The sequence below is a fragment of the Triturus cristatus genome, chromosome 12 (genome assembly GCF_964204655.1).
Source record: "Triturus cristatus chromosome 12, aTriCri1.1, whole genome shotgun sequence".
NCBI classification, from domain to species: Eukaryota; Metazoa; Chordata; class Amphibia; order Caudata; family Salamandridae; genus Triturus; species Triturus cristatus.
The window spans coordinates 582,724,894-582,750,559 of record NC_140595.1 but is presented as its reverse complement, the minus strand read 5'-3'; the positions used below and the strand labels follow the sequence as shown (position 1 = coordinate 582,750,559).

At 46.7% G+C, this 25,666-nt stretch overlaps 1 protein-coding gene and 1 non-coding gene across 5 annotated transcripts in view; both read left to right on the top strand.

Annotated features, from left to right (window-relative positions):
- AP1G1 (adaptor related protein complex 1 subunit gamma 1) overlaps positions 1–25,666 on the top strand; it is a 691,372-nt gene that overhangs the window by 350,138 nt on the left and 315,568 nt on the right. For all 4 annotated transcript variants that reach the window (XM_085636792.1, XM_085636794.1, XM_085636795.1 and 1 more), the window contains one exon: positions 12,448–12,561. In XM_085636792.1, the coding sequence (XP_085492918.1) occupies positions 12,448–12,561 (114 nt within the window). The remainder of the gene's footprint in view (positions 1–12,447; positions 12,562–25,666) is intronic.
- LOC146776313 (small nucleolar RNA SNORD71) lies at positions 12,750–12,832 on the top strand. Its single transcript, XR_014974887.1, has one exon. It is a non-coding gene; the product is annotated as a small nucleolar RNA SNORD71 (small nucleolar RNA).

The window sequence follows — 25,666 nt, the reverse complement described above, 5'->3', positions numbered from 1 at the left end:
ATGCCACCCTCCTGTGGGAGGGGGCCTAGACCTAGCCCTGATTGAAGGGGTCTCCCCATCGTCAAGATGGCTGGGACTGAAAGATGTGCTTCACCTCGCCACCCCCACCATAGGGGTGGTGTTCACAGAGGTGGCCACACCTCCTATTCTTCTGAGTTTTCCAGATGTTTTTTTCGCACAAAGTGGGGGATGTAAACCAGGGACTGCCACAATCTGTTGCTCGCAGCAGAGGCTGGGAGTCGCATTACAAAGGCGACAGGCCTTTGAAGCTTCCCTCAATGAGCACTGGCTCCTCCTGGGGGAGAGGTGTGGTTACTCTGTCAAGGAGGTGCATTGTTTCTAGTCCCAGAGTGCAGCGGTTTTCTACCCAGGGGTCTAGAAACATGTCTGGTAGAGGCAGGCTACATACTGCCGATCAGAGACCACGCCAGGGTTGGTAGTTTTTCATGGGGCACCTCTGAGTACATGGTACAATAAATTCCACACTGGCATCAGTGGGGATTTAATGAAATGAGTAGTTTGGTACAAAACACTCCTGTGTATATTGAAGCTATCATGGTGCTGTTGAACTAGAGTTGTCTAGTTTCCAGCCCATGTACTCTCTATGGCTTCCTTGACACTTACAAAATTAAGGAATTGGCCCTAATATTGTAGGGGCACATCCGCTCATGCATATATGCCCTCACATATGGTATAGGGCACCCTGCCTTAGGGCTGTGAGGCCTGCTAAGGGGGTGACTAATCTATGCCTTCGGCACCATAGGCAGGATGCCATTTCGACCTTGTTGTTTTCTCCCTCCAGGGGCATATCAGCTGCAAGGGCAGTGGCAGGGTCACAGTGAGGGGAGTCCCAAGGGATCCTCTTCAGCTCCCAGGCCCTTGGTACCCAGGGTACCATTTACTAGGGACTAGGGTGGGCATGCATTTAGTACTATAAACTTGAAGAAGGAGCTTAATTGGTTTTCTGCCCAACTTTGCGCCAAAATACCTATCCGCCTGTAGGAAGCTGGGTATCTGTTGCAGTAAACCCCCCACGCACATACACTTTTTGACAGATTTCTAATTTCTAATGCACTTTGACTTGATGTGTCTTGGGTCACTGCCAATCAGGTTCCCAGGGCCTGTGTTCTTTCCCAAAACTGTACCTTTTTACCCCCAATTGGCACATCTCTTGCCACATGGAAGTCCCTTGCAAAAAGTACCATGGGTACCAAGGACACTGTGCCCAGGGAAAGCCACATATTGTGCCACATTTAGAGGTCCTGTACCTTAGTGCACACACACACTGCCATTGCAGGCTGTGTGTTTTGGGGCAGAGAAAAGTGAAGAGTCGACATGGTTTACATTCCTGTGTGCCATGCCTGCAACGCACTACCTATGGTATAGGTAAGACTCCCCTCTAGCTAGGTGCACTATCCCACTGGTGAGGGTACAGTTGCATGAGCACTGTACCCTTACAGTGTCTTAAGTCCATTCTTAGACAGTGCAATAAAGCCATAAAGAGTATATAGTTTTTGGAGTTGATCATTACGAACTCCACACCACCATAATGGCTTTACTGAATTCCGGGAAGTTTGGTATCAAACTTCTCAGCATAATAAACCCACACTGATGCCAATGTGGGATTTATTACACCATGCACTAAGAGGGCATCTTAGAGATGCTCCCTGAAAAACGACCAGCCTCTAGTGTGTTCCCTGACTGGTAAACACTCGCCTGCCACCACAAAACATGTTTCTGGACCCCTGGGGTGGGAGCCTTCGCTCCATGAGCCCAGAAACAAAGCCTTTCTTGGGCGGAGGTGTCCACACGTCCCCCCAGGTCAGGAAGAGCCATCTGTGGCAGGGGAGCTTCAAAGACCTTGCCGCCTTTGTAACGCGACCCTCTGCCTCTCCTGCTATCAGGAGCAGGCCCCCTTCCTGCCTCCCCACCTTTTTGGCAGGAAGACGGGTGAGAAAAATTAGAACAGCCCAGAAGATGTGCCCACCTCTGCCAACCCCTCCCCTCAGGTGGGGGAGGCGAGGTGAAGCCCACTCTTCAGTGCCTGCTATCTTTCAGATGGCAGGCACTCTCCAATCGGGATTAGGGATTGTGCCCACTCCCCCCACGTGGGGTGAGCACACCAAGAGTGTAGTCACCCTAAGGTCAGTAGCCCATTGGCTACTGACGTCGTGAACCCTAAAGCACCCCTAAATACTGTATTTAGGGAGCAGCCGGAACCACGAAGACCGATTCCCGAAACCTACGAAGGAGGACGAAAGAAGAGGCCCAGTACAGGAGAGTACAGAGAAGAACTGACTTGACCCCAGCTTTACCAGCCTGTCTGCAGTTTCCAGAGATCCTGCGCCAAAAGTCGCCTTGTCCTGCAGCCAAAGACCTCCAAAACCCCTGGGAGGACTGACCGCCTTCAACAAAGACCGAATCTCCTGTGAACAGCAGCTCTCTTCAAAAGAATCACCTAAGAGACTCCGAGCCTGCTGAGGACAAAGAAACCAGACGCCTGGAACCAACACTGCAGCCAACACCTACGGCTCACCGGTCACAGCGAGGTCCCCAGCACTCCAGAGTCTGATTCCAACGTCGGTTATCCCCTCCAGGAATCCCCGACATCGCCTGCAGCCTCTGCATGGAGAACAGCCCCCCCCCCCCCCCCCCCCCACCACCACCACCACCAGTGACACGGCAAGGTGAAATCCTACCTCAAAAGATGCCCCTGCATCTAAGCGCCCTGGAGAAGAGGACCTGAGGTGCACCTGCGTACCCAAGCCCACCAACTTAACTGCCCAGCTGTTGGTTCCTCCAGGGAGACTCCTGGACCGTGCTTGCAGCCATAATCCAAAACGGGCAACTCCCATTGAAAACAGGGCACCTGACGCCAAAAGAGCACCCTGCACCCGGCAGCCCCTTTGCTGCTGTGGGTACTTTCTTGAATCCCCTTTATCCTGAGCTTCAGTCCAGGAGCTTTGCTCCCTCAACCTTGTGGCCAGCTCGTGTGCAGCCACCAACCAGAGGCCCCCTTTCCCCCTTCATATTACATTGGGCCTCAGCACTCTGCACCTGGCCTCCCTAGTGCAGCTGAGGGTGCTTTGGGAGTGCATCCTTGACCCTTGGGGAACCCTTGTTCTAACCCCAGAAAACCACTCCCAAAACTAAGTACTTACCTGTAAACCGATAACTTAATGTTCGAGGCATATCCGCTGCAGATTACACACTTGTGCATAGATCACCATCTGGTGTTGGGCCCGGATGTTTGCAGTTTGTTTTTCTTCTTGGAAAGTCTTTGGAAGTCACGAGTTCGGTGACTCCTCCCTTGGATCGTATTGCGCATGGGCTTAGGCTCCATCCTCAGATTGTTTTTTTCCGCCGTCGGACTCTGATGTAATCTTCGCGCTCCGGTTCCGAACAGCTTCCAGTTCGACGATCGACGCGCGATCCTCACCCCAATTTGCGGTATTGTTTTCGATCGCGATCTCCCCACTCGACACGCCTCTCATCGGCAAGACTTTCGGTTCCAGTCGTCGACAGCGGCCTTCAGTCCTACCTAAGCTCCGGTCCTGGCTAATGGAAAGGACTCCATTTAAAAAGTGTCCTCGATGTGGGTCAAAATTCCCCCACATCGATCTCCACGAGGTGTGCAACCTCTGCCTCTCCCCTGAACACGAGGCTCGAGACTGTCCAGCGTGTAAATCCTTCCGGTCCAAGAAAACGTTTCGGGACCAAAGAGCCAGAAGAACCATGGCACACACTTCGACGGCGATCCCAGACGACATCTTCGGGGAAGGCGTTGACGCTCCAGAAGAACACCACACCGACGAGGGACTCGTCAGCGCCTCCGAAGCCGACTATTCAGATGTGGAGGACATGACTCCGGCACAGAGGGTCGTGAGTACTACTATTCCCCCCCACCCCACACCCTCGCCGGCACCGAAAAAGGCGTCGGTCACGCCTTCGGGCCTAAGCAAGACCAAAGACACTGCTTCCCACACCGCACCTTTGAGGCCGGTAAAGAAGCCAAGGCTTGTGCTCGAGCCAGCCCACCGTCTGAGCCGATAAACACCCTTCGGCACCGAAAAAGAAACCGGCCTCCATCTCGACACCGAGCCCCACACCGAAACACTCGGGGTCGAGACCCAGCTCCTCGCCACCGGCACCGACATTTCGAAGCCGAAATCCATCTCGGCGCGTACTAAACAACCGGAGCTTCCAAAGCATGGTCCCAAACAACGAACCAGCACTGATGAGCCTAAAAGATCAACGGCCCGATGCCTTCGGAGCCAACGGACCAACCAACCTCTCCAGGACTATTTACACTGGATCCCTTACAAAAAAACATTAACTAAGGATCCCAAAACTGGACATTTAATGCTCTCTATCAAAAAGAGACAATTAGACAAGCCTGCCCCGCCTCCACCTCCAAAAAGGAAGGACTCTGCTACCTCCCCTTTCAGATTACCTTCCCCACCTCCACCACCTCCTCCACCTTCCCCTCCTCCACCACCCCCACATCATCATTCCCCCACTCCATTCCCGGATGATTATCACGGGGATCCATACGACGATATAGGGGATGTACCCCAAGATATACCTACAGGGGACCCCACTCCCACAGGATCCCCAGACCCATGGGACGATTATAACATCCCTGATGTCCCTAACGTCCCACAAGACGACCTTTACCCTTCCAGACCTTCTCCACCAGAAGACTCCTTGGGGTTCAATCAATTATTGCAAAGGGCGGCACACTACCACGGGGTAGATTTACATACCGACCCAGTGGAGGAGGATTTCCTCCTAGACACATTTGACACCACACATAGGACCACCTCCATTTTGCCTATGCTAAAAGGTGTTACAAAACATGCGCCAGAGGTCTTTAAGGACCCAGTCAGGGCCAGGGTCATTAACCCGCGCAATGAGAAAAAATATAAAGCCGCCCCAACAGACCCCTCCTACATCAGAGGGCCTGCTCCACTAGATTCTTTGGTGGTATCCACAGCACGAAAAAGGGCCAACTCTCAGGCGTCGGGTGATGCACCACCACCTGACAGAGTCTAAACTACTGGACGCATCAGGCTAACGTACTGCAGCTCAAGCGGCCAATATATGGCGTATCGCCAATACACAAGCGCTACTAGCGAGGTCTGACAGGGCCCATTATGACTAGCTAGAAGCCATAATGCACCATCTCCCTGATAAATACAAAGCTAGGGCCAATGAGCTAATTCAGGAGGGCAAAACAATTACTAATACCTCCATACGTTGTGCCTTAGACGCAGCAGACACAGCCTCTAGGGCTATCAATACTAGTGTCCTCCTCAGTTGCCATGCCTGGCTAAGGATATCAGGTTTTAAACAGGAGGTACAAGCCTCCATCCTCAACCATCCCTTTGACCAGGAACATCTGTTTGGCCCCAAAGTGGATGACGCCCTGGAGAAAATGAAAAAGGACACAGACATTGCAAAATCCATGGGAGCCTTACAATCTCACCCTCCCAGACGCTCCTTTCGCCGCTCTTCCTTTCGGAGCACATCCAGAGGCTACTCCTCACACTCCGCTTCCACTGCATACAAATCCCCTACTCAGTCCACGTTTACAAGGGGTTACCAAAGAGGCGGCTACAGGGGCAACAATAACAAAGGCAGAGGCAAAACAAATACCGCCCGCTCTGCCACTGCGCCTCCCCAATGACTTCCCTCCACTTCCCCCAGACCATCACACTCAGGTCGGGGGCAGACTCCAACATTTCCTTCCGGTCTGGACTACCATCACCTCAGACAAATGGGTAACACAAATAATTCGGTCAGGCTACTGCCTAGAACTAACCCCCCCCACCCCCCAAACATTCCACCCAGACAACGCCCGATGTCACCAGAACATCTACGGCTACTCAAGCAGGAGGTAATCTCCCTCCTAGACAAGAAGGCAATAGAACATGTTCCAGCCAACCAACAAAATATGGGGGTCTACTCCCTGTATTTTCTCATACCAAAAAGGGACGAAACTCTACGGCCCATCCTAGACCTTCGGCCCCTAAACACATACATACACTCAGACTACTTTCATATGGTGACGCTTCAGCAGGTACTTCCGCTACTTTCCCAAATCAACTTCCTCACCACTTTGGACCTAAAAGATGCTTACTTCCACATTCCGGTGCACAAGGCCAACAGGAAGTACCTCAGATTTGTAGTGGACGGCCAACACTACCAATTCAAAGTGCTCCCGTTCGGAGTCACAACCGCACCACGAGTATTCACCAAGTGCCTAGCAGTGGTGGCAGCACATCTGCGATGACAACACATTCACGTCTTCCCTTACCTAGACGACTGGCTGATAAAAGCCAGTTCATACAATCAGTGTGTACAACACACACACATACCACCATCCAGCTACTTCATCAGCTGAGCTTCACGGTAAACCACGAAAAGTCCCATCTCCACCCATCCCACATAAAACAATATCTAGGTGCCACTATAGACACCTCAAAAGCGCTCGCCTACCCCAATCCTGCCAGGATTGTAAGCATCTAGGCTCTACGCGCAAAATTTATAGCACAACACCCCCTTCCAGCTCGGGTGTTCATGCAACTAATAGGGATGATGGCCTCTTGCATCTTCATAGTACCTCACGCAAGACTCCAGATGCGTCCTCTCCAAGAGTGCTTAGCGCACCAATGGAACCAGGGCCAGGGTCAATTAACAGATCTGGTGTTGGTAGACTGTCGTACCCATCGCTCTCTGCAGTGGTGGACTACCATAAACCTTTCCAAAGGTCGACCGTTCCTGGACCCAGTTCCACAGATAGTACTAACAGACGCATCGCTCTCCGGCTGGGGAGCTCATCTATTACATCTCACCATGCAAGGCCACCTGTTGGTCACCTCAACAGAAGCTACTCCATATCAATCATCTGGAGTTACTAGTGATCTTCCTAGCCCTGAAATCCTTTCAGACACAAATTTTGGGCAAAGCAGTCCTAATCCGCACAGACAACATGACAGCCATGTATTATATTCAAAAACAAGGCGGGACACACACTCCACAGCTCTCTCAATTAGCACAGAGCATATGGAGTTGGGCCATACCCCAGAAAATCTTTCTCCTAGCCCAGCATGTCCCAGGAGTACGAAACACTATAGCAGATCTACTCAGCAGACAAACACAACAACTCCACGAGTGGGAACTTCACCCGCAAGTTCTTCACCCATACTTTCAAATGTGGGGGCATCCACAGATAGACCTCTTCGCCACCCAAGAAAAAAAAAAATGCCCAAGCTTCGCCGCCAGATACCCACATCCATTGTCCAAAGGCAATGCGATATGGATGAACTGTTCACGCAGATTTGCGTACGCTTTTCCGCCTCTCCCACTAATTCCATTAGTAGTGCGCAAACTACAACAGCACTCCCTCACACTAATATTAGTAGCGCCAACTTGGGCCAGACAACCGTGGTACACCACACTACTGGAACTATCGGTAGTACCACATAAAAAAATTACGCCTCTCTCCACACCTCTTAACCCAGAACCATGGAGAGATCAGACACCCGGACCCGGCTCAGCTCAACCTTGCGATCTGGCTCCTAAAATCCTAGAATTCGGGTACCTAAATCTTCCCCCTGACTGTATGAACGTCATCAAAGAAGCTAGGCGCCCTATCACTAGAGCGGGCTACGCCGCCAAGTGGAAACATTTTGTTATCTATTGTCATAACAACACCATCAATCTACTAGATGTGTCCATTCAACACATCATAGGCTACTTGCTCCACCTACAAAGGTGCAATCTGGCCTATACGTCCGTTCGACTACACCTAGCAGCCATAGCAGCTTACCTACAAAACAGGCAACATCTCTCACTCTTTAGAGTACCTGCCATTAAAGCCTTGGAAGGCCTTAAAAGAATAATTCCCCCCCCCCCCCCCCCCCCCCCCCCGGAGTACCACCCTCACCTGTGTGGAACCTAAATATCGTTCTTACCAGACTAATGGGACCTCCTTTTGAACCCCTACACAAATGTGAACTTCAATTCTTAACATGGAAAACCGCTTTTCTTGTACCAGTATGCATCTGTTCTTGGCATGTAGAGCTGCAGATCTACACACGCCCACCCGCCTCCCCGGCTACCTGTATCTGTTCCAGCTTATCTTATTTAGATAACACACACATGGGCATCTTCACTGTCCCAGCTCCATTTTTCCCTGCTGGCGAAAAACAATCTGAGGATGGAGCCGAAGCCCATGCGCAATACGATCCAAGGGAGGAGTCACAGAACTCGTGACTTCCAAATACTTTCCAAGAAGAAAAACAAACTGCAAACATCCGGGCCCAACACCAGATGGCGATCTATGCACAAGTGTGTAGATCTGCAGCTCTACATGCCAAGAACAGATGCATACTGGTAAGTAGCATATTCCTTCCTCCTATAGGATTGCATTGGCTGCTTTTCTGTGAAAAATGTTTAAGTGTAGAGTTGGAAAATTGTATGGAACCTTAAACTGTATATTTACAAAAACTGATTTACTCACCTTTTATCTAGGAAATACCTCAGGGTTACATCTAGGCATATCACAGTAAGTGTGTACAATAAATGCTTAACACTACCCTCTGATAAAGCCTTACTGCTCGCCCACACTACCACAGATCGAGAGTAAGGTATTCTCTACTTTTACCTCTTCCTACCTTTAGGGGTTCCACTGGACTCTGTGCACACTATACCTTACTTTGGTATAGTATATTCAGAGCCAGCTTTCTACACTTGGATGTAGTCCGGTGCAGGTATTGGTGGTGCACACTGTGTTCGCACAGTCGGTGCCACAGCCAATGGGCACAAGCTCTTGACACTAGATGCAGAATAGCATGGCAGGCCTCTAATGTGGCAATAGTTGTGAGTTTCAGACTGATGGAGGTCCTTTCCTACAGCAGTGTTGTCTGAACTCCTAGCGTGTTGAGAGCAGCTGCTGAACAAGTCCTTTTGGTCCCGTTCCAGTGGTGATGGACGACATGCTTGGGGTTGATGTTTTGTGTAGTTGGTCACATAAACCACTCTGGGAGAACAGGAGACGCCCCTCATAGCTCCGGTCAGTATTGATTACACTACCATTAGCAAGTCAATTCTAAGAATACAGCTGGGATTCTCCTCATGAGAAGTCTCTCCCCCTACTGAGGCCAGGCACACACTTTCCCTCTCTGAGCAAGGCAGGCTTCTAGGCACTAGGCATACCTACCGCTCTGCGGCAAGTTGCATTGACATCAAATAAGGTCTCCTCGCCCCATGGAGACTGACTTTCAGACAAACCCCAGTCCTGAATCAGTAATTCTTGTAGTACTCTGCCAAGCATTTTCTTCCTGTGTCGAGAAGGACTTCAAACTCTAGCAGAGTAAGTTTTGAGTCCTACCTTTTATACTGATTTTCCAGTCTAGTAGCTGGTTTTGGGGATTCCGTTTCAAATTTCATCCTCTGACTGCAGTGTAGACACAGTCTTTGTGAAAGGTGATGGCTTTCACAGCATGTAGTGAAGATTGTGACTCAAAGCAGGGGTCCCCAAAACATGACCATAATGAAGTGTGAAGCCTCTGCACCTGGCTCTCATCAGCCTTACCGAGATAACCCTTGGGAAGAGACAAAAGTGGCAGGCCCTTTCTAGAAAGGTCTTTTCCTATAACAGAATATACAGACTCCTCTCCATTCCCATGTCATTAGTCAAATTGCAGTTCTCAGGAAAGACTAATCATCAATCCCATTTTAAAAGTCCACATACATTTTCCAGATAACTGCAAATGCCTTCTGCACAATAAATTAAAGTGCTTTATTATACAAATACAAAAGAATTGTATCTTATTGTTCAAATGTGATACAGGCTTCTGACCAGAGAGAAATTCATAATATAAATTTAATGAAAAGTTTTTAGGGTGAATGCATCCTTGCCTATCGCATAGAATTTCAATAGGCATGCCTGTCCTCCATCCTCGCACACTTCAGGCTCCTCTCCCCAGCTTCAGGAACACAGGCAGTACGTACATGCCCACTCTCTAGGAAGCTGTTTTCCAACCTCCATCTTGTGCCATTTAAAACCATTTGCAATCCAAAATGTATCTTGCTGTTCTCATCAGCCATGCACTCACAATAACACATCCTACTATCATTTACACACACACAGTGCCCGCACCTCGCCGCACACACACAGTCCACAGGCACTCACTCGGCAGGCACACATGATGTCAGTGCAAGAGTATAGATGACACATATAAGCAAAACTTTTCATGAAATGGCCTGTAGGCCCGCACTCATTTTGAACCAGATAGGTTTGTTCAGGACTATCATCTGAAAAACAATAGGCAGCCACCAAAGATTTGTCAACCATCCAGGGAGTTGACAGTAGTCCCATGTAGAACTGCAGGTTACAATTGGTGTGCCCTTGAGGTCACAGAACTAGTATTGGATCGTAGAGTCATGGTGGTTAGCCCTAGGTCTGGGCAAGCACACTAGATTAGCATGCCATCTGGGCCAAAAAAGTCTGGAAAACAGTTTCACATGGAGTCTGGTCACTTAGGGCAGGGTACATGTCCGTTTTCCATGAAGGGGGATATACTTGTCCCAGCAAATATGCATTCAAGAGTGTTATTTGTGCAACACTTTAGGGTGAGGGTCACATGCAACATGGGAAAAAGCCCCATTATTTCTCAGGGAAGCATTGTTTTGCCCTGAAGTTTGCAAAGCTACAGTGTGATCATCCATAAACACCTTCACAAAACACTAATGGGTCACCGTTCAAGCCATTAAAAAGGCACAAGTAGGTCAGACTGTTTAAAACTTTATTCACTACTTTCATGCTACTTTCTTTCAGTCACAGACTTAATGAGGGGGAATGCTGCTTTACAATTAATGCACAGCATGTGACCTACAACACATATGCAAACAGTAAACACTACTTACCATTAGCACTCTTCAGCTTGAAGTGCCTTAGGTTCACATGTGAACTGCCAGCTTCCCCCACTCTAGAAAGTAGTAGTGCTCGCTTGCATTAAATTAAAACTTTAAGATTTGTTTGCACTGGTCCACAGACACCTACTTTCCAATGGTGTAAGCAACAACAAAAAATTGCATAATCAGGATGAAATCTGTGTTCTGGTTCTTTGTGGGTTTCGTGGAGCATGATCTCTTTCATTCTACACATGCTCAGAACTGAAGGAAAGACTTAAATAAAACAATTTACAGTATTCTGAACCCAACACTTGTAGAGTGCACAGCATATGAACATACAGCACCACAAGAATCAAACTGAGTGAGGCAGGCAAGTAAGATTTCCCTCATAGACCATATGGGATGTCAGAAGAAGGGTTCTATTGAGAGCGCATGCAGGCATGAAACTTCCTCTCTGCAGCCCATTAATCCTTCAAAGATATCCACCAGTATAAATGGCTCTTCCATCTGCATTACCAGCTGGGAATCTTACTGACAGCATAAAACTGTGGTCATCAGAAAATTGCTGAGGCGTTGAACAGTGGAACACTGTTTTACTGTGCGGCAGCATCTAGACTGTGAATGTTTTCTGCTACAACAGGTGCTTCCAGCCTGCAGTCTGGGTCTTGACTGTATGGGTCGGTTGTCCAAAGTCCAAGCTGCAAGATTTATAGTCTCTCTAGATCATACATCTTTAAAAAATATTTTTTAAGGGGACTGAAAACTGAAAGATGGGAGGGCTTCTCCGAATGGATCGTGTCAGACTTTTTGGGTTATCCAATGTTTTCACTCCAGTTTATTGAATATGCCCACATGTCGATAGGGCCTCCACCCAATTCAGGTGCCCTTTTCAGTTAATAATAGTAGACTATCGCACTTCAGAAATGAAAACACCATTCTTGGAACATCTTATTAGTTGAAAGAAGTAACTTCTGAAAGTTCCATTCTGCTCTTTTACCTGGACATTAGAGTGGTAGCCTGGCTGTCTAGGTGGTCCTTAGTCTAGGAAAATCTGTACATGCAACTGGGGAAGCACAAAGGCAAATTGCCAGAGTGAAGAGAATATAGGAGTCTGGGCCTCAGGAAGGTCTCAGGGTCAGCAGAGACGGATGGAGGGAAAGTTGTGGGAAAAGGAAGAGAGACAGAACATTGCAGGAGGGCCAGTAGTGAGCGCTCTCTTGCTGGAAACCAGTTTTTATTTTCATTAATTTGTTAAAAAGAATGTGGGAGTTTTTTAAGGCACTTGTAGACAACCCTTGAGTAATTACTGATTATCATTAGTAAGGCTTTTCATTGCAGTTGTTTTGACTCTTACGACTGTGACTATTAACATGGACTATAGACTATTACATGGAGTGGCCAAGATTCTCTTGCCAGTATTTCCTTGTGTTCTTATTATTGATCATCTGTAGAGCGAGTCTTAAGTTTTCACTGGAGGAATTCTGAAAAGCCAGCCCTGAATTAAAGTATGTTGTTTCCTCTTAGGTATGTGGCTTTAACATCCTTACTTAAGACTGTGCAGACAGACCACAATGCAGTCCAGAGGCATCGTAGTACCATCGTGGACTGCCTGAAAGACCTGGATGTGTCCATAAAAAGGTATAGTTTTTAATCCCCAAACTTATATATAAATCTATAATCCAAATACAGATTGCTCTTTATTAGCATGAAAATGTGAGTGCTGTAGATGTAGAGTGTACCGTACAAGTCAGTAAAGAGGCAGGGAGTCTACCTGACCTGTTGTGTTGAAACGTATATGGGAACTGTCCACAATCAGTGGTTTTCTTGTAATGTTGGATGATGAAGATTTTGAGTGATCCATCGGCAGAGTACTTTACCATGTTGATACTCAAACTACTGACAACATGTATATTGGGAATGCAGTCTGATAGCTGATAGTGAAAGCTTGATCCTGCTGTTTGAAAGTAAGAAGTAATTGTGTGCTTCTGTAAATTAAAAATAGCTAGTTATTCATATGAATTCTGTTATGGTAGCAAAGATAATGATCTATTGCCTGTTAAACATGTAGGGGCCAATTACTGTTCACTATACTGAATCTTGAGAGCTCTATTTATATTAGTGTTATGGTGAGAATGATAGGCTTGTGTTCTTTTATGTTGAGAATGCAGCTATGTGTTATGCATTTCTCCAGTATTGTACCTTTTATAGATTCACATGCTTGAATCTTCCCCGTCGTCAGGGTGAGAGTCCCACAGTAACAGTAAAATAGCTGTATTAAAACGTAACATTCAAATGCCGTAGGGAATTACTAGTTTTTAGTAATCTATTACCATTGTTTTAAAACATCCAAACTCCAGCCAATCAGCGTAGACCATAGTCTCCTTTCCCTGCAGGGCCACCTTACCCCATATTTCTTACCGCATGTCGTGTGTTAGGGAGTCTACCTGAGCTCTGCTCAGTCAGTGTTTCTACTGTTGCCCTCTTGATCTTTCAGCTAGCAGTTCATTTCTTCGCTTCAAATCTTCTTGTGAGGTACAGCCCAGGAGTGTGAGTACCTTTTTTTTCTTCATTATGTCGGAGTCTAAAAAAGGATTATTTGGGCCCTGTAAGACTTGTGGAAAGTCTAGACTATATTCTGAGGACCGACATAAGGAGTGCCTTTATTGCCTGTATCCAGACCACAAGCCCATAGAATGCAAGTACTGTCATACTTTCAACAAAAACTCAAAGACCGTCGCAAAGGAAATAAGCGGCAAAAGGCTCCGACTCTGAGGAGAAGCCCCATACCTCCTCCAGAAAAAGAAAGGGAGAAGGGTCTTCATCTTTGCTTAAAGACCCTAAAAAATCCAGGTCTCAGAGCAAAGAGGGTTGAGGAAAAAAAGGCTAAAAAAGACCAAGGCTCCGACTCTGAGGAGAAGCCCCATACCTCCTCCAGAAAAAGAAAGGGAGAAGGGTCTTCATCTTCGCTTAAAGACCCTAAAAAAAACTCCAGGTCTCAGAGCAAAGAGGGTTGAGGAAAACAAGGCTAAAAAATACCAGCCCGGTCCATCTTCTCACCAGAGGGCCGGTTCTGCTCCACCATCAACGCCTCATACTCCTTCCAGGGAATCCACAGTTGAGAAAACCCGCTTGTCGACAGCACCGTCGGCGAAGAAATCAGTCTACAGCCTCTGTCTTCACTGGATCTGGCTCTCTGTCGACTGTTTAGTCAGCGACTGGGACTACGCCGACAGTCAATATGAGGATGGCAGCTTCGTCTACAGCAGTGGTTGTGTCACTGTCTTTGGCTGCAGTTAGACTGTCTCTGTTGAGCAGGGTTTCACTGTCAACGGTTCACCAGGTTCGATCCCGTAAACAACTCTTCAACCGACTGTTATACCGTCGACGAGGGAAGAGGACATTCTGCTTTTAAAGCAGATTCCTCCCCTTCTACAGGATTTTTCGAAGATATCTCCGTTACCTCCTACTTGTCTCCTGGATTTCCAGGAATTTGAAGATTATGGTCCTTATGGCCCGCATCCACCTCCTTGCTCAAGGAGCTCCCATGGCCTTTCCTGTGTTGCTGGCTGCGCCTCCGTTGCCAAAATGGAAGACCGTCCCGCCACCTGTGGAAATTCCTTCACAAATAAAAGCCGATGATGACCAGCAACTACAGGAAGGCGAGTTGCGGTTGAACCCGGATGTCCAGGATGAGTGGGATGACTACGTGGCTCCTACTCCACCGTCACCTACTCCGCCTCTAGCCGACTCCCCACCTGCGGATATCGGCGGGTTTCACGATCTGCTGGAACGCGCTTCTAGGCGCTTTGACCTCCCTATGCCTGCCAAGCAGACAGTGTTTCTTGCACGATTTTAAACCTACAATGCAGCGCTCCACTCTCTCCATTCCCATTGTAGACTACTTATGGCTAGAGGGTCTAAAGTTGATGAAGACGCCAGGTTCTATTCCTGCGGTGATACCTAAATGAGACAAAAAATACAGAGCGCCTGAGGACTCTACCGCATGCCTAATTGGTCACCCTCGGCCTGATTCTGTTATTATGCAGGCTGTTCAGAGAAGATCTAAAAATGCTTAATCATGTGCGAGTCCACCTGACAAGGAAGGGCGCCGACTAGACACCATCGGCAAAAGATTTTCCACTTTGCCTGTCATTGCTATCAGCCATCCTCCGAATGCTATGGCTATGCTCGGGATGTATGACTGCCAGATGTGGTCCAGCGTCTCTGCCTTGCTGGAGTTCCTTCCTGAGGACAAGAAGGAGGCTAAAGAGGTGCTATCGGAAGGAGACCTAGCTTCTTCCGAGATTAATGTGGCTCTGGATATTTCATCAATCGCCTGCAGACAGATGGCAGGGGTGGCGGTGTTGAGACAGCAGGGGTGGCTAAAAGCTACAACGTTCCGCTCTCAAGTTCAGGCTAAGGTATTGGTTATACAGTTTGGCAAATTTCTCTTTGGCAAGCATGTAGATGAAGTGCTGCAGTTGATCAAATCGGATACGGCTAAACCGTTGATGAATCCGCAGCAGAAAAAGTTTGCTTCTTTCCGGGGAAAAGAAAGAGGTCAATCAATAACTCTCTCGACCTTCGCTACCGCAACGTTTTCATCCCTATGATCAGCAGGGGTTTCGTTCTTACTTCACTTCACAGCCCTTTAGACACACCTCAACACACCAGAGCAATGGCGCATTAACGTCCACCATCGGGGAAGGGCTCACGACACCAACAAAAGGCAATGGGGATCCACAGGCCCCTGCTACATAGTCCCTCTTCAATAGCTCATTTCTTCCGACAAATGGGTGTTAGACTTATTTCACCACGGTCACACCCTGGAATTTGTTCATGAGACACCAATTTTTCCTCCGTGAAGAACGTCCCATAGTAATCTGCAAGTCCTCAAAAAGGAAATCAGATTGCTCTTCTTCAAGCAGGCAATCGAAGAGGTGCTGCCGATCAGCCTAATCTGGATTTCTATTCTCACTTCTTAATAAATAAACAGAGGGGAAAATGGAGGCAGATAATAGACCTTGGGTCGTTGAACAAGTTAATCAAATCTCAACCCTTCAGGATGTTGTCGCTCCAAGAGATCGTGCTTCTCATGGATGCAGGAGATATGTCCTCCCTTGATCTTCTGGACTTGTATTTTCATAGACCCATACATCTAAAACATCGTTAGTTTCTCAGGTTCGAGGTGGCAAGATGCCACTATCAATTCTAAGTGCTACCCTTGGGGTTAAAGTCTGCTCCAAGAGTCTTCACCAAATGCTTGGCCCCAGTGGTGGCTTTTCTGTGGCGAGCCAGTCACCAAGTATTCCATTACCTGGACGACTGGTTGGTCAAGGCACCATCATTCCAGGCCACCAAAAGATCTACAGATGCCTGTGTTCGGCTCTTTTTCTTCCTGGGTCTCAGAATCAACTGGGAGGAGTCCTGTCTGTCTCCTTTCAGGTCCACAGTATTCCTTGGAGCAACTCTGGATACCAAGTTTTCAAAAGCCTTCCACACAAAAAAAAGGATCTTGCGCTTCCAGAAAACGGTACAATGCCTGTCCGCAAAAAAGTGCGTTTCAGTAAGGACATACAAATCAATGCTAGGGATGATGTTGTCCTGCATCCAGCCGATTCTGCACTGTCGCCTAAGAATGAGGCCTGTTCAGGAACAGCTCGATGGACTCAATCAGGAGGCTCATTCGAAGACCTCATTTCCCATTCACACTGGTAATTACTTCAGCAATGTCCTGGTGGACGGTCACAGACAACCTTTTCCAGGGTCTTTCCATTCTCACAACACAACCAAAGTTGGTAATGATGTTGGACGCTTCCATGGACGGGTGGGGTGCCCACCTGCAGGAATTGCAAATTCACGGGAGGTGGTCAGCCCTGGAAGCGCAGTGCCATATGAATTTCTTGGAACTAAAATCTGTTTTTCTGAGCCTCCAAGCATTCCTGCCAAGGATGAAAAAAGTATCGATCCTAATTGGCACGGAAAGCACCATTACTATGTTCTATCTGCTGAAACAAGGTGGGACAAGATCTTATGCCCTCTTAATCCTGGCTCAGCAGATTTGGGAATGGCTTATAGCCAACGAGATATCAATACAAGTTCAACATGTGCCAGGAGTCCAAACGATTGGGCGGATTCTCTCAGCAGGGACATCAAGCAGTGTCATGAGTGGGAGCTAAAAGAGGATCAACAGAAAAGGGTTTTTTGCCATTGGGAGTTTCCAACCCTAGATCTGTTAGCAACAAAAAATGCAGGTTCTATGCCAGCACATTTCCTTAGCCAGTCTGTCTAGGAAACGCCTTCTACTTCTCTTGGGAGGTAATGTTAGCTTACGCATTCTCTCAATTTCCTCTCCTTCCGATGGTTCTTCAGAAGACCAAACAGGAGCCTTGCTGCGTCATCCTAATTGCCATGCCGTGACAATACTGGTTCACAGAGCTGTATCGCCTATCAGGGTCTTCTCCAATCCTGTTCCAGCCAAGCCTGAATCTTCTCCATGGACCAGGGCCAAGTGGTTCAGCCTCAAATTCACAAATTGCACTTGTCAGCTTAGCTCCTCATCACATAGAAATCGGAGAGCTAGCGATTTCTGATGAATGTCAAGCAACACTGCAGAAAGACCGATATCCTTCTAGGATCATATGCTATACGGACATTGTGCCCTATCTCTTGTCTCTCGCCAAAGCTGGTCTGGTGCATACTTTCATCAAGGTGCACTTGGCCGCAATATCCAGATACAGACAACGCTCTGTTTGCTTCTCTTTGTGGTCTAACAGACTGGTAAAGGAGTTCATGAAGGGACTTTTCAGAGCTTATCCTCTGATAAGACCTCCTCCAGTGCTATGGCAGTTAAATATTGTCCTGTCACAGCTTATGAAGCCACCCTTTGAACCAATTCACAAGGTGGCTTTCCTGTTGGCCATCACGTCAACTAGGCGCATTAGTGAAATTCAGGCCTTTACAACAACAGAACCTTACCTGCAGTTTCGTTATAGAGTAATTCTTCATACCAATCCTTCATTTATTCCTAAAGTACCTTATACATTAAATCCTAATGAGCCAGTGCTTTTGCCTTCCTTTTCAGATCCATTTTCGCAAGCTGCAGGAGCACTCCCTTCACTGGACATTAAACCATGTTTAAAGTTCTATTTGCGAAGGACTCGGTCTTTCCGAAAGTCTACTCAGTTGCTCATCGCCTTCTCTGCCCACAGGAAGCGTCAGGCTTTGGCATAGCCATCAATTGCTCGCTGGGTCTCATAGACTATTCTCTTCTGTCACGAGAGGGCCAGCTGCTCTGTGGTTTTCAAATTAGCAGCTCATTCAACACGCAAGGTGGCTGCTTCCTATGCCGTATTTGCCAGAGTGTCCTCTCCTGATATCTGGTGGGCAGCGACATGGACCAACAGCCATACCTTCATAAAGCATTACTGCCTGGATGCTTGGCAGAAGGCAGATGTAGCAGTTGGACAAGCTGCTCTGTGATGTCTTTTCGCATAAGGTATGATCTTCTTTGTGTCTGTTTCTTCAGGTACTATTGTTTTATGATCAGTCATTAATATTTTGAAAATTTCCTCATTTAAGTTTGTGTGTGTGTGTGTGTGTGTGTGTGTATATATATATATATATATATATATAATCTACTGGCGGTCGCCAGTAGATAGTTATAGTTAGGACCCTCTTACCATAGGAAATCCGCAACATTCTATTTTGAATAACTTTGGCGCCGGTCGACGAATCCTCGCAAAATTTTCAAAATAGGTGGGGCGTTGAGCTCCGCTCCTACCCTGAAAGTCTCGGGGGGATTCGTCAAGCGGGGGCTGAGATAAAAGGGGGGTCCCAAAACGCGTTTTTCCCATGCATTTTTCCATAGGACCTTTAGACAGAGCTACAGCCCGAACGGCTGAACAGAATTTAATGAAATTTGGCAGAGAGGTAGTCCTCAGGTCAAGGAAGTGCCTTTTGTAGGTTTGGTGTAAATCTGTTCAATAGATTCTGAGAAAATAGCCTTTAAATCACTATATATATCTGAGCCAGCTTACGGTGCGCTTACCGTACGCGTACGGTGACGTGCGCGAGCGCGATTCTGATTGGCCGTTAGATCTTAGTAAACATTCGAATCGGTCGAAACCAGGAAGCGGCGGCTGCCATTTTCTCTCTCGCACTCTGACAGGGGGTTGAAAAACAAAGTGCAAAAACATGTAAAGGGGCTGTTTAGACAGCTCCCAAGCACCTAGCCATGTCGAGGGAGTCCCCAACGATCCCCCAAGTGAAAAAAGGCAATTTTAATTTTTTCGAAAATTTCGCCGATTACGCTTACCGTACGCGTACGGTAATAAATAATAATTAAAAAAAAAATATCCACATTCTCCACACCCCGTGTGCAAATTGTGCCCGAAGGGCACCGTTTGTGCATGGCTTATTGCAGCAAAACCAAACCATATATTTTACCTGTCACAACGATGCTCATCATATGTCCTCCATGTGCGCACGGTGCGCGAAGCGCATCGTGCGTTCATGGCCAATCTAGCGTAACGTGGGCACGCGGTGCGCGAAGCGCACCGCGTTCTTACTGCGCGCGCACGGAACGAACTGCGTTAAGTGGGCGCGCACGCCACAAATGGCGTAAAGTAACTTAGCATTTAAAAAACCGTACAAATTCACTGAAAAAACCATAGGTTTCACACACGTTATAGTTAGGAATTAGCATTTAAAAAACCTTGCAAATTCACTGAAAAAACCATAGGTTTCACACATGTTATAGTTAGCTGGACATTTTACTGATAAAAAACCAATGAAATTCCCCCGTTATAGTTACTGTAGGCAACTATAACTCACGCGACCGTAATCCTCTGCTGATGACATATGTGTCTTTATGAAAAAAAAATATTTGTAATATATGTATAGCTAAAATTTGATGGAAGAAGACATGGGCAAATAAGTGTCTAAATACAGTATTAGCATCAGCAGAGGATTGCGGTCGCGTGAGTTATAGTTGCCTACAGTAACTATAACGGGGGAATTTCATTGGTTTTTTATCAGTAAAATGTCCAGCTAACTATAACATGTGTGAAACCTATGGTTTTTTCAGTGAATATATATATATATATATATATATATATATATATATATATATATATATATATATATATATATATATATATATATATATATATATATATATATATATTCATGATTTATGCTCTTTATGATTACTTTTTATATTTTCTTTTCTGGTTCGCATGGTGGGATGGTGCACCTCACTCGTCTCCGCTGACCATTTGATAATTGCTTGCTATTCTGATTCAAGCATGTGAATCTATAAAAGATACAATGCTTGAGAAAAAACAAGCTACTTACCTGTACACTGTGGTTCTCCAGTGTTGATCTCTTTTATACATTCACATGCGTTCCCTCCCCTTTCCAATTCACCTTCCATACCTCTCTTATCCTCTATTGTTCTCGTGCTCGAAATCTGAGGAATGGTGGCCTTGGAGGGGAAGGAGACTATGATCTACGCTCTGATTGGCTGGTGTTTGGATGTTTTAAAACAATGGTAATAGGTTGCTAAAGACAAGTGATTCCCTACGGCATTTGAATGTTAAGTTTTATTACTGCTATTTTACTGTTAGTGTGGGACTACCACCAGGACGACAGGGAAGATTCAAGCATGTGAATCTATAAAATATATCCATACCGGAGAATCACAGAGTACAGGTAAGTAGCTTGTTTTTTATTCTTTTCAAAGCAATCAAGGTATTTACTGGTAATCTATGTTGAGAAAGCTATTCCCCAATAGTTATTGTAATGTCACTGGCCGTTGCTCTATTGTTGATCTCATCCATTGTTTGAAAGGTTTGTCCATAATGCTATTTGTTTTCCTGCTGCAGCAAAAGCTCTTGGGTTTTTTGCTTTGTTTCAAAAGCTCTGACTGCAGATGTTTTTTTCATTTTCTGGTGTTAATCTGTTACTCAGTCATGACTACCTTCATTAACAGCAATAATGTTGGGATTCTGGAAGAACTTTCAACAAATTATAATAAGTCTCTTCAACAGTCAACAAATAAGGTCTACTTGGAGTCAACATTTGTTTACACATTAAAGAACATACTGGGGCAGTGTTTACTTGTTCTCGTGTGTGTGTGTGTGTGTGTGTGTGTGTGTGTGTGTGTGTGTGTGTGTGTGTCTGTGTGTGTGTGTGCGCGCTTGCATAAATGTTTATGTGCATATGTGTGTATTGTCAATATATTTTTTTGGCCAGTGTGTTAAAGGTGTGAGAATTTTCTAAGGCATCAATTGGGCCCCCTCATCAGCTTGAAGTGGGTCCTGTTGCCATTTCTTTTCAAACCAGTTGTATTGGGTACATGGCACAGTGGTAGGTATTCCAGCATTTTTAGCCTCCATATAAAGTCACCCTTTAAGTCAAGAGTATGAAGCAATTTCATGTAAATAAGTATTTGTAGCATGGGTGGCTATAAATGCGCACATGCTATGCATGCTCATGCCAAGTAGTGTTTGGCTTGGAAATGTGTACGTTGTTTTTTTTTTTAAGTCTTTCGAATCACGGGATGTATTGAAACTCATTCCTTAGTAGACAATGCATCTGGGCACCAACTCCCTGTTAGATTGTTTTTCATACAGAATAGTACTTTCTCCTGTATAGTTAACATCACAGATTGTTGACGCCTGAAAGCACCATACAAGGTTCAGAGGGTGATCAAAACACAGTTGAACAGCCTTTTAGGCCTCTCCTACAGACAGCTTTTACCTGTTTGTTGTCCAAAGATCTCTGGTGGACAACACCATGATCCTACAATGACTTTGTGCCAGCCCATTGCTTTCTTGGCACCCTCATGTGCTTGTTCCTTCGTCTTTCTTCCTCTGCTTATGTTTGTCCCTCTCATGGAGTTTATCTTCTTTATTATACTTTTGATTGGATGACTTGACTGCCTATACCCCGCTTGCATTCTCAAAAGTATTTTTTTTTTTTTTTTTTAGCACTCCATGTGCATGTTTTCTTGCTCTCCTTCTGCTGCTTCCCAGTCACATTCTCCAAATGCCTATACCACGTTGCATTTGTTTCTTATCCGTGTTTAAAATTAATTAGGCATTGACAAATCTTTTCCTTTAAATTCTGATACATCTTTTTAAATTTTGTTGAGTTTCTTGTGTGAGAAGTGTCTGAAATTTCTCTCTCACTCTGGGGTGTTGGCTCCTTGCTTTCCAACATTTGAGTTTTGTCTCTCCCTGCTGTCTAATTAGTTTCAGGATCGCGAGCAGTATACTGTCAAACAGTGACCTGACCTACGTCAATGCCAAGTTACTTTGATATGCCTGCTTGTTGTGTTTATTTTTTCAAGGTCTCAAGTGTCATGAGCAAACCGTTAAATGTATAGCATTGAATAGTACCTTCACAAACCATGTATCTGGTTTTAGCAGTGACACTGCTAATTTTCGTGATAGTAGGTGTTTTAGTTGACTTGCTGGACATCCTAGACCTTAAACCCCATACCTTACAAAGCTGAAGATAGCAGATTTGTTACAAGATGCTTGGGGCTTACCTTGCAGGCTATATATATATGTATATATAGGTATGTATATATAGGTATGCATGTATATATATATATGTATGTATGTATAGGTGTGTGTGTGTGTGTGTGTGTGTGTATATATATATATATATAATATATATATATAATATATATAATGTATTTCTCAGTTTAACGATGTTTGACAGAAAAAAAAAATCTTCTCAGTTAAAGTACCAAGAAAACGCAAACTAGCTAGACCATCGAATACAGTTATGTTTAAAGAGAAACACATTTTTATTACAGGTAACATTGCCTACTTTCAAAGGGGTTCCTACAATAGTTTTAATGTGGGGCTATTTCGAATTTTTCTGTACATCACTGGAAGATATAAACCTATGGCTAAGTTAAAGCACAGTTGCATTTCTCAAGTACAGAAAGCCATGTGTTTTTTTTCATCAACGTTCCTGAGGATTCAAGTTGCATAAGAGAAGAATGAGACTTTGTCCATATGAAAAGCAGGATTTTGTTCTTCAGTCTTCTCTAAAGCAGAGTCACAATTAGTTGACCTTTCCTCTGCCAAATAGAATCATTTTCTCTTTCTAATTTCCTTTGGAAATGGTTAGGCTTGCTATTTTGTTCTATTGTGCGTGAATATTAATCAAAATCAAATGATGGAGAAATACGTTAATTACTAATATCACTAGTTCTCAACTATGGGTACTGTGAGAAAGTGCCATCTTTCTTGCATGGTATGCCCCCACTTTTTGCTAAATTGCTGAATGTACTTCGATTGAGTGTACCCTGGGTTCCTGCCAATCAGGTGCCCAGGGCCTATGTTCCTTCCTTAAACCACACAAACTCCAAATTGGCAAACCCTAGCCACATGTCAGCCCCTAGTAAATGGTACCCTAGGTACCCAGGGCCTTGTGACCAGGGAAGGCCTCTAAGGGCTGCAGCACTCATTGTGCCACCCTCAGAGGCCCTGTACCCTTACACACACACACTGCCCTTGCAGGCTGAGTGTCTGGGTGCAGGACAAAACAAAGAGTCGACATGGCACACATCACTGTGTACCATGCCCATCACCTACACTGCCAAGGCATATGTCAGCCACCCCTCTAGCTGGGTGCATTACGCCTATGGTGTGGGCACAGGAGCAGGAGCCCTGTGCCCCTACAGTACCCGGGTCCATTCCTGGGCACTGTAAGTGCAGTGCTGTCATTTAAGAATACATGGTGCTGAGAGCTTGTCAAACACGAGCTCCACAGCACCATATTGGCAACACTGAAGCCTGGGAAGTTTGGTATCAAACTTCTCAGCACATTGAACCCACACTGATGCCAGTGTAGGATTTAATGTACTAAGCACCCCAGAGGGCATCTTAGAAGATGCCCCCTTACAGCTAACTTACAATCCACGTCTGCTCTGAGGCTGCCCAGGCTGCCACACAGCAGACACGTTGCTGGACCCCTGGGTGGGAGAGCCCCTGCTCTCCCGGGCCTGCAACAATGCACATCCTGGGTGAGGTGAGAAATCTCCTCCCCCAGGATGAGCAAAGGGAAGCTTCAAAGGCATGCCGCCAGTTGGAGTTTCCCCAGGCCACTGCAACCCCCCACTCTGGCGGGAAGCTTGGCCGGAAACCCCATACAAGGACAGGGGATGTGCCAGCCTGCCCACCCCACCCCTCAGGTGGGGGAGGCGAGGTGAAGCACATCTCCGGGCTCTCGCCATCTTGAAGATGGGAGGCCCTACCCTATCAGGATTAGGCTACTGCCCCCCTCCCACAGGAGAGAGGCAGGATAGGGGGTGTACCCACCCCAGGACAAGGACCCATTGGTCCCTGGCCTTCACCTACCTGTAACGCCCCTAACTCTAGTATTTAGGGGCCCCCTGAACCTTCCTTCCTTAGATTCCAGATAGAAAACGACAAGAAGAGCAAGAAGAACAAAGACCTGCCCTGCAGCTGCTAAAAAGAGAAGAAGACACCAACTGCTTTGGCCCCAGCCCTACCGGCCTGTCGACTCTCGAACCTGCACCAGCGCGGCATCCCACGTGGCCAGCAACCTCACCAACCCCGGAGGACCTGGCTACCTTTTAGCTCTAAGCCCCTGGGACTCCCACGAGTAGAGGCTCTACTCAAGAAACCTATTTGCTATCCCTGGCACCAGCCCGGGACCGCGGACCCAACACACTCTGCACCAGCCAAGCCTGGCCAGTGCCGGAGTGGACAAAGACCCAGAGGACGACCCCACGGCGACTGTGACCCAGAGTCCGGCACCCAAGAACCCCCCTCGACATCCCGGAAGAAGCCTGCAGCCTCAGAACCAAGTGCCACCCCAGCCGCGATCAACCAGAGGGTAAGATTCCCGACGTCAAAAGGCATCCTTGCACCCGGCGCCCTGCGACCCCCTGTGCCCAATCCCGGGGTACCCACCTAACCTACAACTACCCAACTTACCTCTCGAAGTGGTGGTGGCACCTGAAACAACCTCGTCCCCGAGCCTGCAGCCTCTTTCCAAACCGGAACATTCCCATTGATTTCCATTGAGCGCCCTAGGGCTCAAAAGCACCCTGCACCCAGCCGCCCGAGTGGCCCTGGCAGTGCCCTCTCTACACTAACCTGCTTCCCCACTTGCCCTGAGTAAGTGACCAGGAGCCCAGCTCCCACAGCCGCGTGGCTTGCCAGACAGCAGCCACCAACCAAGGCCCCCCTATCCCTCATAGGATAACATTGGGCCCAACTCTCTCTGCACCCGGCCGTCCTGAAACCGCTGAGGGTGAACCAACTGTACCTACCTGACACTGGGGGACCCCTGAGTCCATGCCCGGAATTTCAACACTACCAGTCGAGTACTTACCCTTAAACCGCTAACTTCGTTTTCCTCATAGAGTAACATTGACTGACTTTTTCTTCAAAAATCTTCTAAGTGTGAACTTTTCAAAACTGCAAAAATTCACCAAAAATCAGCCAAGTGACAAAAACGAATTTACTCACCTGCTCCTAGGTGAGCTCCCAGTGCTGGATCTTGGTGCCCAGTCCTGACTCTGAAAAGTCTTCACAACTATACTTACCTCTAACTCATTTTTCTCCCATAGGAAACCATTGTCTGCTTTTCTGTGAAATTTCTTCTAAGTGTCTACTTTTGCAAATTTGAAATATTCTTTTAAAATCGTACCATTTCTGCAAACGAAATTACTTACCTGCTTTTGATAAGG